Raw genomic sequence first — 12558 nt, forward strand, 5'->3', positions numbered from 1 at the left:
AGGTTTGGAAGTTACACACGGATTTATATTTTTTTGTTTTGTTTGTATTATTAATATGTATGTTATTATGAAATTTTTTTTAGAATTAGAATTGTTTAAATTCCGCGAGAGCTTTACATTTTTTTCACCGAACAATAGACAACTCTTGTATATTTTTTCGCTTAAATTCTGGCAACACTTGTCCCTAGCTTCTCGACAGAACTCTTTTACTTGACTGCTTTCTCTTCACTACTTATTACTACTTTTCTTTTATTCGCATATATTTTCTTATCTATGTAATTCATTTTCCCATTTCCCCCACTCACCCACTTCCGTCCCTCTTGTTTTTGGACTACTATCATTACTACTACTACCATTTCTACTTACTACAACTACAACTACAACTACAACTACAACTACTATTTTTGTTTCTTTTGTGTTTGTTTGTTTTTCTTGTTCTTGTGTGTTTTTACGCTATTTTCTTCACAGTGTTACGACATCAAAAATCTTAATAAGCGGCATACCGATGCAAACACGTTTCGAAGACATCGAACCGCTACTGAAGCCCTATGGCATCGTCAAACAGTGTGAGGCTATTTCTAGTAAGGATCAAAATACTCAAACAGTACATATAACATTCGAAAATCCTGAGCAGGCGCAAAGGTATATACCCAAAACTACTCATCTAAAAATTATTCATCTAAGAATCGTTCTAAGCGGATCTTTCAACCTAGCACCAGACCTCATAGAGAACCATTGATTTCTTAAAGGTTTTTCGTGAGAGTCTAGTGTTAGGCCTTTGTTCAGATACAAATTTCTCTTTATCGGGCAGGGTTGGGAATATTTGGGGGTTTATTTGTGGGTTTGTGACGAATGCGGTTGTGTGTGGCTTACCTACCTCTCTACCCATATTTAGCGTTTTTTCCAAATTACCCAAATGGCCATTTTTATCCCAAATTTCGATCAAAGTTTAGCAAATTTTACATTTAAAATATAGTAAATGATAAATGTTTACAGGCAATCCAATACAAGAAAGGAAGACTAACTATTGATTTATTCACAACAAAATTTAAAATTAAAATAATGACCGCATGTAAAATGCAGAAATCAAAAGTGTACTCGATTGTGACTTCAATACCATATGAATACCTTTAATTGGATTGCTAAGCATAATGTTTAAAGATGCAGATGTGCAAAATGTATAAAATTTTGCAATTAATATTTTGCATTAATTAAACTGTTCCTCAAAATGTTAGCAACATACATATGTTGGAATTGCATGTAAGATAAGCAGAACTGGGATCGGATTAGCTGAATTTCTTTAAAACTCTATCATGGCAGCTGAATACTTGACTTAACTAAACAATAATTCTCCCATTCTACCATTCCTTCTCCCACACAGAGCTGCTGGTGGTCTAAACGGTGTCGAGTTCGAGGGTAGCAAGCTGCATGCCGAGCAGCTGGACAAAAACCAGCGGCGTAGCCAGCGCAACCAGCGCAATCCGTATCCGGGGATGCCCGGCCCCGGACGACAGGCGGACTTCCCGCTACGCATCCTTGTGCAGAGCGAGATGGTGGGTGCCATCATTGGCCGCCAGGGCAGCACCATCAGGACGATCACACAACAGAGCCGTGCTCGCGTCGACGTCCATCGCAAGGAGAACGTTGGCTCGCTGGAGAAATCGATCACGATCTATGGCAATCCGGAGAACTGCACCAATGCCTGCAAGCGCATCCTGGAAGTGATGCAGCAGGAGGCCCTCTCAACGAATAAGGGGTAGGTTGTCGTCTTTGCATCTTGGCTGTAAACAATTTCTAAATAGCTAATAGAGAACAACTCTCCCCCGATTGCAGTGAAATTTGCCTCAAAATACTCGCCCACAACAATCTGATTGGACGGATTATTGGCAAGTCGGGCAATACCATCAAACGGATCATGCAGGACACCGATACGAAGATCACCGTCAGCTCGATCAACTGACATCAACAGCTTCAACTTGGAGCGGATCATCACGGTCAAGGGATTGATTGAGAACATGTCGCGTGCTGAGAACCAGATTAGCACCAAACTGCGCCAAAGCTACGAGAACGACCTGCAGGCGATGGCGCCGCAGAGCCTCATGTTCCCCGGTCTCCATCCCATGGCAATGATGTCGACACCGGGCAACGGCATGGTCTTCAATACGAGCATGCCGTTCCCCTCGTGTCAAAGCTTTGCCATGTCCAAGACCCCGGCCAGCGTGGTGCCACCGGTCTTCCCCAATGACCTGCAGGAGACCACCTATCTCTACATACCGAACAACGCTGTCGGCGCCATCATAGGCACTAAGGGCTCGCACATCCGGAGCATCATGCGCTTCTCGAACGCATCCCTCAAAATAGCCCCCCTTGACGCCGACAAGCCGCTGGACCAACAAACGGAGCGCAAGGTGACGATTGTTGGCACACCGGAGGGTCAGTGGAAGGCGCAGTACATGATCTTCGAGAAGATGCGCGAGGAGGGCTTCATGTGTGGCACGGACGACGTGCGCCTCACAGTTGAATTGCTTGTGGCGAGCTCTCAGGTAAATAATCCATTTTCGATCACGGATAGGGGTGCTCTAGATAGAGTGCTTTTCATTTTTAATAATATTTACCAGCCGTCTTACTATTTGTATTCCCTTTTTTTAATTTATAAAAAACAAAAATTAACTAGAGCCTCGAGACGTAGATGAGACAGGCTATACAAAATGTAGTTTAAACCAATCTAAACAGACTTATGTTTTTATTGGGGATTACAAATTTAATGTGAAACATGTAAAACGAATTAAATAAATAAGTTGTATATCTTTTTGAGTCACCAATGGTTAAGAAACCTAGTTTTTGCAAGGCATCTAAATCATTAATATCCTTGACCCAAAAATTTCGGCATGCCGCGGCTTACGCCTTTATAAACTTTTATCTAACTCATTTCGATTTTAGGTGGGTCGCATTATTGGCAAGGGTGGCCAGAATGTGCGCGAATTGCAGCGCGTGACGGGCAGCGTGATCAAGTTGCCGGAGCATGCACTTGCACCGCCATCCGGCGGCGATGAGGAGACACCGGTGCACATTATCGGACCATTCTACAGCGTACAGGTGAGTGTTTAGACACATGTAGATGCGGGAAAGGGGATTCTAATTGTTGTTGCACAATTAACGCCTCAATTCCGTTCATTCGTTTCTTTTCAGTCTGCACAGCGACGCATCCGAGCCATGATGCTGTCGACAAATCCGCCGCCAATAACCAAAAAACAGAAAGCTGCCAAAGAACAATTGCAACAACAGCAACAGAGCCTCGCCGGAGCTGCGACCAGCGGGTCCCAGCAGCAGCAACAGCAGCAGCCACAGTCGCCATCGCAACAGCAGGCGCTGCCGCCGCAATTGCATCATCAGCCAGTGTCGTCTGCGTCGTCATCGTCGACGACGCCTGCACACCATCAGCAGCAAGCGTCGACGGCAGCGACCTCACACCAGTTGCAGCAACAGCAACAGCAGCAGCAGCCATCGCCGCCGCCACCGGGCAATGCAACTGCGGCCGCAGCCCAGCAGCAGCAGCAGCAGCTGGCGAGCTCACAGCAGTGAGCGGTAAACATCGATGAATAAGAACACCGGCGCCGTAGCAGCAACACTAATAGCAGAAACAGCAGCAACATCAGCAATAGTAGCAGCAGCAACAGCAGCAACATCAACATCAACGGCAGCAGCAACAGCGCCAACAATAGCCAAGGCAGGGTTTTCTTCTGTTGATACTACCTCCACAACAACACACCCATAATCTTCAATCCCCCAATAATCACCCACTACTATTTACAACCCCGTAATTACATGCTAACCGTAGGCGCCACCTTTGTGCTGGCACAGGCGACGGCAAAAGTAAGCAAATAACCTGGAGCATAAACAAAAACAAAATCATATAGGGCAACACACCAAGTACATCAAAAAGTGTCCCGTGCGAAGAAGCTGTACTGGTTTTAATGAGTGAATTGCAACTTTAACAAGAAGCATAGCAAAAGTCACACACACACACACACAGCAAGAAAAACAATAACAACATTCTTCATTTGCATACTAAGAAATAAAGAGAAAACTTAAATAGAAAGCGCAATCAATCACCCAAACTACTAAAAACTAAAGAAAAAACACCCAGCCCCAACCTTGTGTTGTTGTTCTGTTAGGTGTAAAATTTTGTGTCGGTTAACAATTCGGCACCGCCCAACAAGTTTTCTTTTTCAAGGCAGTGTGGCACTATGTCTTGAAATATTCATAGTTTTTTTTAAAGTAAACAATATTTTCAACAACAACACAAACAGTCAAAGTAACTAAAGAGAAAGCCCCCAAATTTATCAACTCACAATTTAAATGCAAGAAGGGAAATTAAAGGATAAAGAAGGAAAGTTTAGTAGTGTATGCGTTATATTTTTTTTAAATATATTTAAATATAAAACGTTTATTTTTAATTATTTTTTTTTAACAAAGATTTAGTAAGCGTATATTAGGTGGAAAGAATATAAGAAGAGAAGTGAGCAAAGCGCAAGAGAATGAGATTGAGAATCAAGAAAAAAAAGGAACAAACATTTGTTTGGTTCCAACACAACCGAAAATTGTACACAAGCAAAAATTATAACCAAGGAAAATCAAACAAAAAAAAAAAAAGAAAACAATACAGACATGGAAAACAACAAAAGCGTCAAAAACACAAAAACATAACTATTTTGAGCCCACGATCCACAACAAAAAATGTAAAGAATGTTTCTATCAAGCACTCATTTCTGGGTTATAACAAATGTATAACAGTTGATAAAGTTATGTGTACAATGTGCAACAGTTGATGCAACTGTTGGCGCACCCACTGTTATACGTAGTATAACAGACCTCAACCCAAACCCCAAACCACCAAAAAGAAACCACTATCTATGTATACAATATCGTTAAGAGCTGTACTGGATGGATTGATGGACGGATGAGTGTGTATATTGGGACTATATCGATAGAAAGGGATGTGGATGGAACAAGAAACGCCAGCGAGAGCAATGTTTACTGTACTGTACAGCTGTAAAATAGTTTTTTCGATGCCCGAAACGTTGTTTGTAAGGATGGATACGACGAATACCAGTCATTTTTTTTTTGCAAGGTAACGAGTTACAAGAATTGTTGATTATACTTAGTGCGAAAGCAGCCGAAGGAGAAGACAAAGGATCGAGAGGATATAAGAACGCTACAGCAAATGCAAAAAGCGAGAGATAGTGTTAATAAAAACTATTGTAATGTGTTTGCCTTGAAATGAAAACAAAACTAACTAGAAATGAAATAACGGTGCTGAAATGTTAATTTTTTTTAATCGATCAGTTAACGTTAAGTGTTACGTTATAACGTTTGAGCGTGTATGAGAGACAAGCTGTTATACATGGATGGGACACTGCACTACACAAGAACATAAGCCAGCCAATCCGCACCCAAATCAAAGTCTAATTCATAGCCACGAAGCAATAAAAACCGAAGGATGCATTTTGTAGAAATCGTAAATGTAGCGGAAACGGACAATATATTACCATAACCGTATGACCAAAATACCATAGCTAGAGGCCGCAACCCAAGTAACTGAATCGGAGCAACAAACAATCAAACTACAATCTACACCAGCCAAAATAAGCAACAATAGCAATAGCCCAATTTTGTGTTGTTTTGAAATAGCTATTATCTAATTATTAACTATATATTTTTTTTGTAACGTAAATGTTAAACAAATTGCTATTCCATAGAATTAATGTTACGAAGTAGTTGAACGAACAGACAGTCAAGCAAATCAAATTAAATCAAATCAAAGCCCCAATCCCTATCGATCCAACCCTTTTGTTTGTATAACACTTGCTTCGGAGGCAGACAGTTTAAAAACACCACAAAAAAATCAAGGCAAAATCAACATTTCGGCAAAAAACAAAAAGCAAACCTAAAAAAATACAACATTTCGGTCAAACAAGCAAAAAAAAGAGAAACTTTTGAGCTGAACATAATTTTGGATGAAATAAAATTAATACAAATTTTGGATAAAAACTGAAAACCATCTACAAGCGTGTACAAGCTTTAGGACAGCCCAATTTTTGAAATATCACATTTTCTTAGTTCTTTTTAAGAAGAAACAAAAGAAAACAAGCAGAAGCAGAAAAGATGAAGAATTTGAAGAAGATTGAAAAAGTAATTAAAATACCTCAATGTAAGTGCATTATCTTCTACAAAAAAAAAAAAATAAAAAAATAAAACTAAAAACAAACTTGCGAAGCGTGAAAATGGATATAAAAGCTAAAACATCCTAATGAAAAAAAAAAATTATGAGAAACAACCATAAAATTAAACGTAGTGTATAAGCAAACAAATAAGAAAAACTAATAATAAAAGAACCAATACGAATCTAACTAGAACCGGAATCAGAAAAACATTGGAGAAGGCATATCACCAAATCACAGAAGAAGTTAACGCATTTCGATGATTAATCTTCTAAAAGACAAAAAGGCGAATGGATATTTTTCCAGAAGTTTCTCCCGAGCCCAAAGGAAACGAATCGGAATCGGTATCCGAATCCGAATTCAATCCAAATCCAAACCGAATCCAATCCAAATCAAACCCACAGCAACCAATCAAACAATCACTCACCCACCAAAGCCCTACGCGAAATAGGTTTGGGTCGAACTCCCCACCCGGACCATATGTACCAACTGAAGCTTAAGCAGATCAATCTAGAACAGAGGAATGTAGGAGATAAAGGAGCAGGATGGGATGAGGAGGGGATGGGAAGTGTATATAAGAATATTGCTGGGCACTAACATTGATCTTTATATACGAGAATCAAGCCGCTATATATGTATATATATGCGATATATATGTGTATGTTGAAAATGCGTGACATTTTGTTTTGTTATACTTGAGAATCTTTATATATGTATGTATCTATATATATATATAATATATGTATATACATTTAATACATTTTGCCACTTGTTTATAATGATTAATTATTTTAATTAATTATGCCTTCCTTTTTTTTTTCTACGGAAAAATGTCCAAAGCTGTCAATATAAAGACCTATACATATACATATATATCTATATATAGATATGTGGATCTATGCTTAAAAACGATATTTATAAAGAACGAATGGAATTTTTCTAAAAGATTCCATTAAGGAAAGAACAAAGAAATGAAAATTATTATTCCAAATGCTGAATCAAAGAAAAGTCAGACCGATGAAAGGGACGAGTTAATAATTTAGCTATAGCTCTGGTTTATTTCGACAGGGGGTTTAACACGATAACATAATATAAATGAGGAAAAAGATCGAAGTAACAACTAAAAACTTGTGAGTAAGCGTGCGCGTTAAAAACGAAGACAAAGATAAGAATAAAGATAATGGTAATGATGTAGAAAGAGAACTCAGTTGAAGAACGAAGAAAGAAAAGCGATTGTGAGGAGAGTGAAATGCAGAAACGAAATTATTTTTTAGTATTTAGAGGCTATTTTATATCGTTATTAAAGCAGGTAGGAAAGTGAGGCAACGGTTAGAACGAGAGCAATGAGAGCGAAAAATACCAGCAGGAAAAGCGAAAATTGAAAGGCGGTTTAGTAAGAGCAAGTTAAATTTTAACCCAATGGGAAATCGGAAAAATTGGGCATAACTCGAAAAACCAGAACTTGGCATGAGTGTAGCATTTCGAAATCCCAGAGTACAGTCGACACCAAATGTACAAAACTTTTGGGTTGCAATCTACTTACAAGGTTGCTACCAATTCTATACATTGCATTTTTCGACAATCCTGTTTCTATTTTTCAAACATTTTCCCATCACTCATGCCAATTTTGTTTCGGTTTTTCTTTCCGGAAAACGTTTAATTGAATTGTCCCATTGAGCGAAAAATAAAATGGGAAAAGAGAAAAAGAAAAATGAGAAAAGTACTTTTTTGTGTTGTAAGTTGTGCCAAGTACTGATAACGTTTAAGGTGTGATAAACTCGTTTTTAAATTTAACAACTATTTAAACTATAAAAATTACTTACTAAAACAAAACAAAAAAATTTAAACTTATAAAAAAAAAAATTTTATTATTTAACGACAACCAAAAAATGCTTTTGATGTACATTTTATACACAAACATATATACACACACACACACACCCGCAAGAACCAACATTACAAAAACACACACCAACCCACAAAAGTACTTCGACAGCCGATTTCTTTGGGATTAAAAGCCCCAAAACACATGTTTAGAACCCGAATAATAAACAACAACAATTTGCTTTGCTACTGGAATTCAGAAGATTTAATTTAGTTTTGATTTATAAATATAATTTAACATAAAACGAAAAAAAGCAAAGTTTGTACTCTTTAAAAATGCAGTGAAATGATATGAAATAAAAGGAAGGAAGAGGTAAATCGATATCGATAAAAAAGATAAACTCTTTACAAGCATAAAAAATGTTATGAAACACGGATTAAGGGAAGAATACTTTTTTAAAAAGGAATATTTTTTTATATATGTACATATATATAAATATTTACAAAGGAAAACTAAACGAAAAGAAGGGAAAGACGTTTTTTAGCGGTACAAACATGAGTACAAATCAAGTTTTATTATTTTTTTAAAACATTTTTTTTTGTCTATTATGAGAAGGGATTTTACCTAATATTGAAAGAAGTTTTCTTTAGGCATATACATACAAAAACAGTTGTTTTTTTTCTTCAATTGTTAGGCGCGTAAAAGTTAGAGAGCAACAGCAGCAGCCGATGTAGTTAGCCAGACAGAGAGAGAGGAACAGTTGATTAATGAGACATTCTATAAAAGCAAAGATAAGGATTAACGATAGGGATAACGATACAAAAACGAGTTTAACAGTAAGTCAAGCTTGACAACAGAACAGTCAGAAGCAGAAACAACAAACATGGAACAGAAAGAAGCAGAAGAACAGGCAGAGAACCGTTAGCCACGCAGAGAAAGCAGAAAGAAAGCAGAGCAAATAGCCCAAAAAGCCAAGCCGCCACTCACACAGTGAAAATATGAATTTGAATATAATGAATATTGCTAATGAAAAAGGTAAACTATAAACGAGGATTCAGCAATCCTAAGGAAGATAAAACAGCACAAATATAATCGATGCAAATTGGGGGTTCATTATTTTTTAGTTTAGAAAAGAAATTTGGACGCAAAATCAGCCAGAAATCCAGAGCAGCCGAAAAAAGTTAAAAGAAATAACAGGCAGACAAGATCAAGAATCTAGAATCCAACTCACCCTGAAATACGACACAAAGCAACTAAAATTGAAAAGCAAATCCAGAACGCATGAAATGGAACAGCAAAACGTATGGAAAACTCATGCGTTTCGAAAAACGAACTATACAAAAAAAAAGCAAGAAATCGCAGCAGAAAGCGAGATAAACAGAAATCTTAAACAGAAAAATGAAAACTAAACTAATGAAACCGAAACTGAATATAACAATTTTGAGAAGAGAAAACATGAAATAAATCTTTCAACAATTACTATATATTTTTAGCATTTAAGATCCAAAAATGGAAGAAAAAGAAAAACCTATTGTGTCAGCCGTAAGAAAAATATACTAAAAAAGTTTACACAAACACACTTAAAAAACACAAAAAAAAAATCCAACAAAATGAAACCCAAAAAAAACGATTAAGCATTAACTAAAAACACACAACAACCGAAGGGAAGAAGACCCTAAGTTTTGAGTACACAACCCCACACACTAAATTCTTTATGTAAAATTTGATATGGAAACCCCTATTCGTAATGTAAATGTACAATAGCAACCACACAACATCAAAAATCATCAAAATGATGTATGATGTAGACAACGCATTGGAACGAAACGAAATAATTTGAGGATAGAAAGGGAAAGGAGAAGCAAACGAAACGAAACAGAATGAGATGAAAGCGAAACTAGTTCAAAGATTTCTCTTTGCCCCGACCACTGAGCTTTGTTTGTTTGTTTTTTGTACATTTCAAGCATTTTGAATATATATACCTATATATTTGATAGTCCTTATTTAATATTATTCATATATATATATATATATATATATATGTATATATATATAATATACATATATTTTTTTATTGTTTCGATTTGTAATAGATTATATACGGTAATCAACTGGAGACTGAGCTACAACATATATTTAGTTACCGTTATATTTATTGCAAAGACACACACACACACACACAAACACCCCGCCCCCACACCCCATCCACACACGCACCACATGCAAAAACACAACCATACAAACACATGCAACATCAACTATATCCTAACCAAACTAACAAAAAAAAAAAAATAATCTATAAACCATACATAACTATAAAATAGATCGATAAACTTGGCGTTGTGTAGTAAGTTTATTGCACTGTTTGGCATCTTTGAAATGATTTCCATTTGATTTCTTTTACTACCCCTATGGGAATATCTACGATTCCCGCTTATTTACTTTGATAATTTTTATAATTTTGTTGTTGTGTATTTCATTTTGCCGCCCTCGTCACCCAACCTGACACTCCCACTCCCACACCCTCCGCCCCTCCCAAAAACCCCATGCCCAACCAATCGCCCTCTTCCCTTTTTCTTTTCCATCCAGCGCCTGGTTTGCCTGTGTGATAGTAGTTTATAATTAAAACCATCCGCTGGACACCCCAACGAGTCCACAAATTCCCTCATTACCAAACCCCCATCCCGCCCACATCATTTTTTCAATTTTTGAACGGCGAGCAAACTATATAGAAACCACTTTACACATAATAAACTAAATCTTAAAAAAAATCATAAAATTAAAAATGAAAATTTACAAAAAAAAATACCACTATTTACATTAATTATTTTTAAATTTACCTTTATCTTTACCTAAATTAGTTTAGAGCTTTTTTTTTGCGTCGTCTACATTTTACACTTTAAGTTCATTTATTCTACACATCATCTACATGAGGAGGATGTGACGACACAGGATGTATCTACATTGTACATTGTATCTACATTACAGAGCTAAAATATCTATAAATATTATAAATATAACAAAAAAAGAGTAAAATATTATTAAAAAAACCAAAAAAAAAAAACAAAAAAAATATTCGACCTTTAGTTTTTATTTTCGTTGTAGTTCAGCATTTTTGGATTTTCAGTTATCATCCCATCACATTGTTTTTACTTTTTGGATCCATTCGAAATCGATTTCGACTCCGAGTCCCAAATCCCGAAATCTTCGTCGTTTCGAGAGGCTTTCAATGTTGTTCCTGTACCACATATAAAAACCCGTAATCAATCCCCTATTCAAACGGTCGTCTAAATTATGAATTAAATGTGAATTTGAGCAAGGTTAAAAGTCGCCAGATACATTCAAATTGCGTGTGAGTACATAGATGTATACCTAAAACTAACTACACCGAGCATATATATGGAACTAAACTAACATAACCTAAAGTAAACTTAAATAAAGAATAAATGAATGAATAAACTACCTCAGCTTTGAATATTTCTATAGAAATGTTATTAAATGTATTTGAAAAGCGTAAGAAATATACAACAATGCATAAATGCAAGATGCCGCCAGATGGAAAGTGAACAAAACAATGTCATAGAATACAAGTTTTAGAGCTGCATTTATATAGTATCAGATTGATAAGGAACACAGAAACAAAATCGAAAAACAAACCCAAAAAAATATATTAAGTGTACGTTTTGCATATTCCTATATAGTTAACTAAACATAAAAACCAATATGGGTAAACTTGAATACTACTATAACAATAATTTTGCGTCCATTTTTGTTGTTTCCTATACAAGAAAAAAATTGTAACCAAAAAAAAAAAAAAAAGAAACGAATAAATCACAAGAAGAGGATAGGGACAAAATTGAGCTATATTCCCATTAAATTGTATTTCTGTCTTTTAACCGCAAGCGAAACGCTATCACAATCGGTACGATAACCACACTATATATCAAATATCCACTCTGTGTATGTTTCGTATCTGCCATGGAATATGTACCCGAAAGTAAGCTAGATAACCACGTAAAGGACATGGCTTAAAGCAGACCTCATTAGAAGGCTACTCAATGTCAAATGTGTCATAGTTTAGAGGCTCCTGCCACCCAGTATTTACTAGCGAGTACTTTGCATTTGTTTACCCAAACCTACTCAACCCTACCCAACTCAGCCCAACAAAATGCAAAAATCATTCTTATTTCAACCGCCACCCCATCAGCACCCCCATTTCTTAGTATTCTGGCCAGTCTCAGGGTGCTGATTAAAAAACTATATATACATAGGTGTGATTGATACATAACATACTAATCTGCGTAAGATGTTTTCCCCCTTTTCGGTGTAACTTAATGTTAATTGCTAGCGCTCAATACAAACTTACCGTATACAAGATCCACATTCAGAAAAAAAAAAAACGCAAAGCTTACTAAATTGTATCCCAAGGCCAAGGAATATGTTAGAAAACCAAGCTATACAACTAAACCCAAATACAATTTTGTGAAAATGTGAAAAAGAAATCGAAAAGAA

At 36.4% G+C, this 12558-nt stretch overlaps 1 protein-coding gene across 1 annotated transcript in view; it reads left to right on the forward strand.

The window, feature by feature from the left end:
- Positions 1–6268, forward strand: part of LOC128260954 (insulin-like growth factor 2 mRNA-binding protein 1) — a 33227-nt gene extending 26959 nt beyond the window's left edge. The window contains 6 exon segments of the mRNA XM_052994331.1: positions 469–642; positions 1382–1756; positions 1810–1957; positions 1959–2543; positions 2941–3096; positions 3190–6268. Of these exon segments, the coding sequence (XP_052850291.1) occupies positions 469–642; positions 1382–1756; positions 1810–1957; positions 1959–2543; positions 2941–3096; positions 3190–3582 (1831 nt within the window). The 3' untranslated portion in view covers positions 3583–6268.
- Positions 6269–12558: the final 6290 nt, after the last annotated feature.

This window comes from Drosophila gunungcola (genome assembly GCF_025200985.1).
Source record: "Drosophila gunungcola strain Sukarami chromosome X unlocalized genomic scaffold, Dgunungcola_SK_2 000046F, whole genome shotgun sequence".
In the NCBI taxonomy this organism is placed as follows: domain Eukaryota; kingdom Metazoa; phylum Arthropoda; class Insecta; order Diptera; family Drosophilidae; genus Drosophila; species Drosophila gunungcola.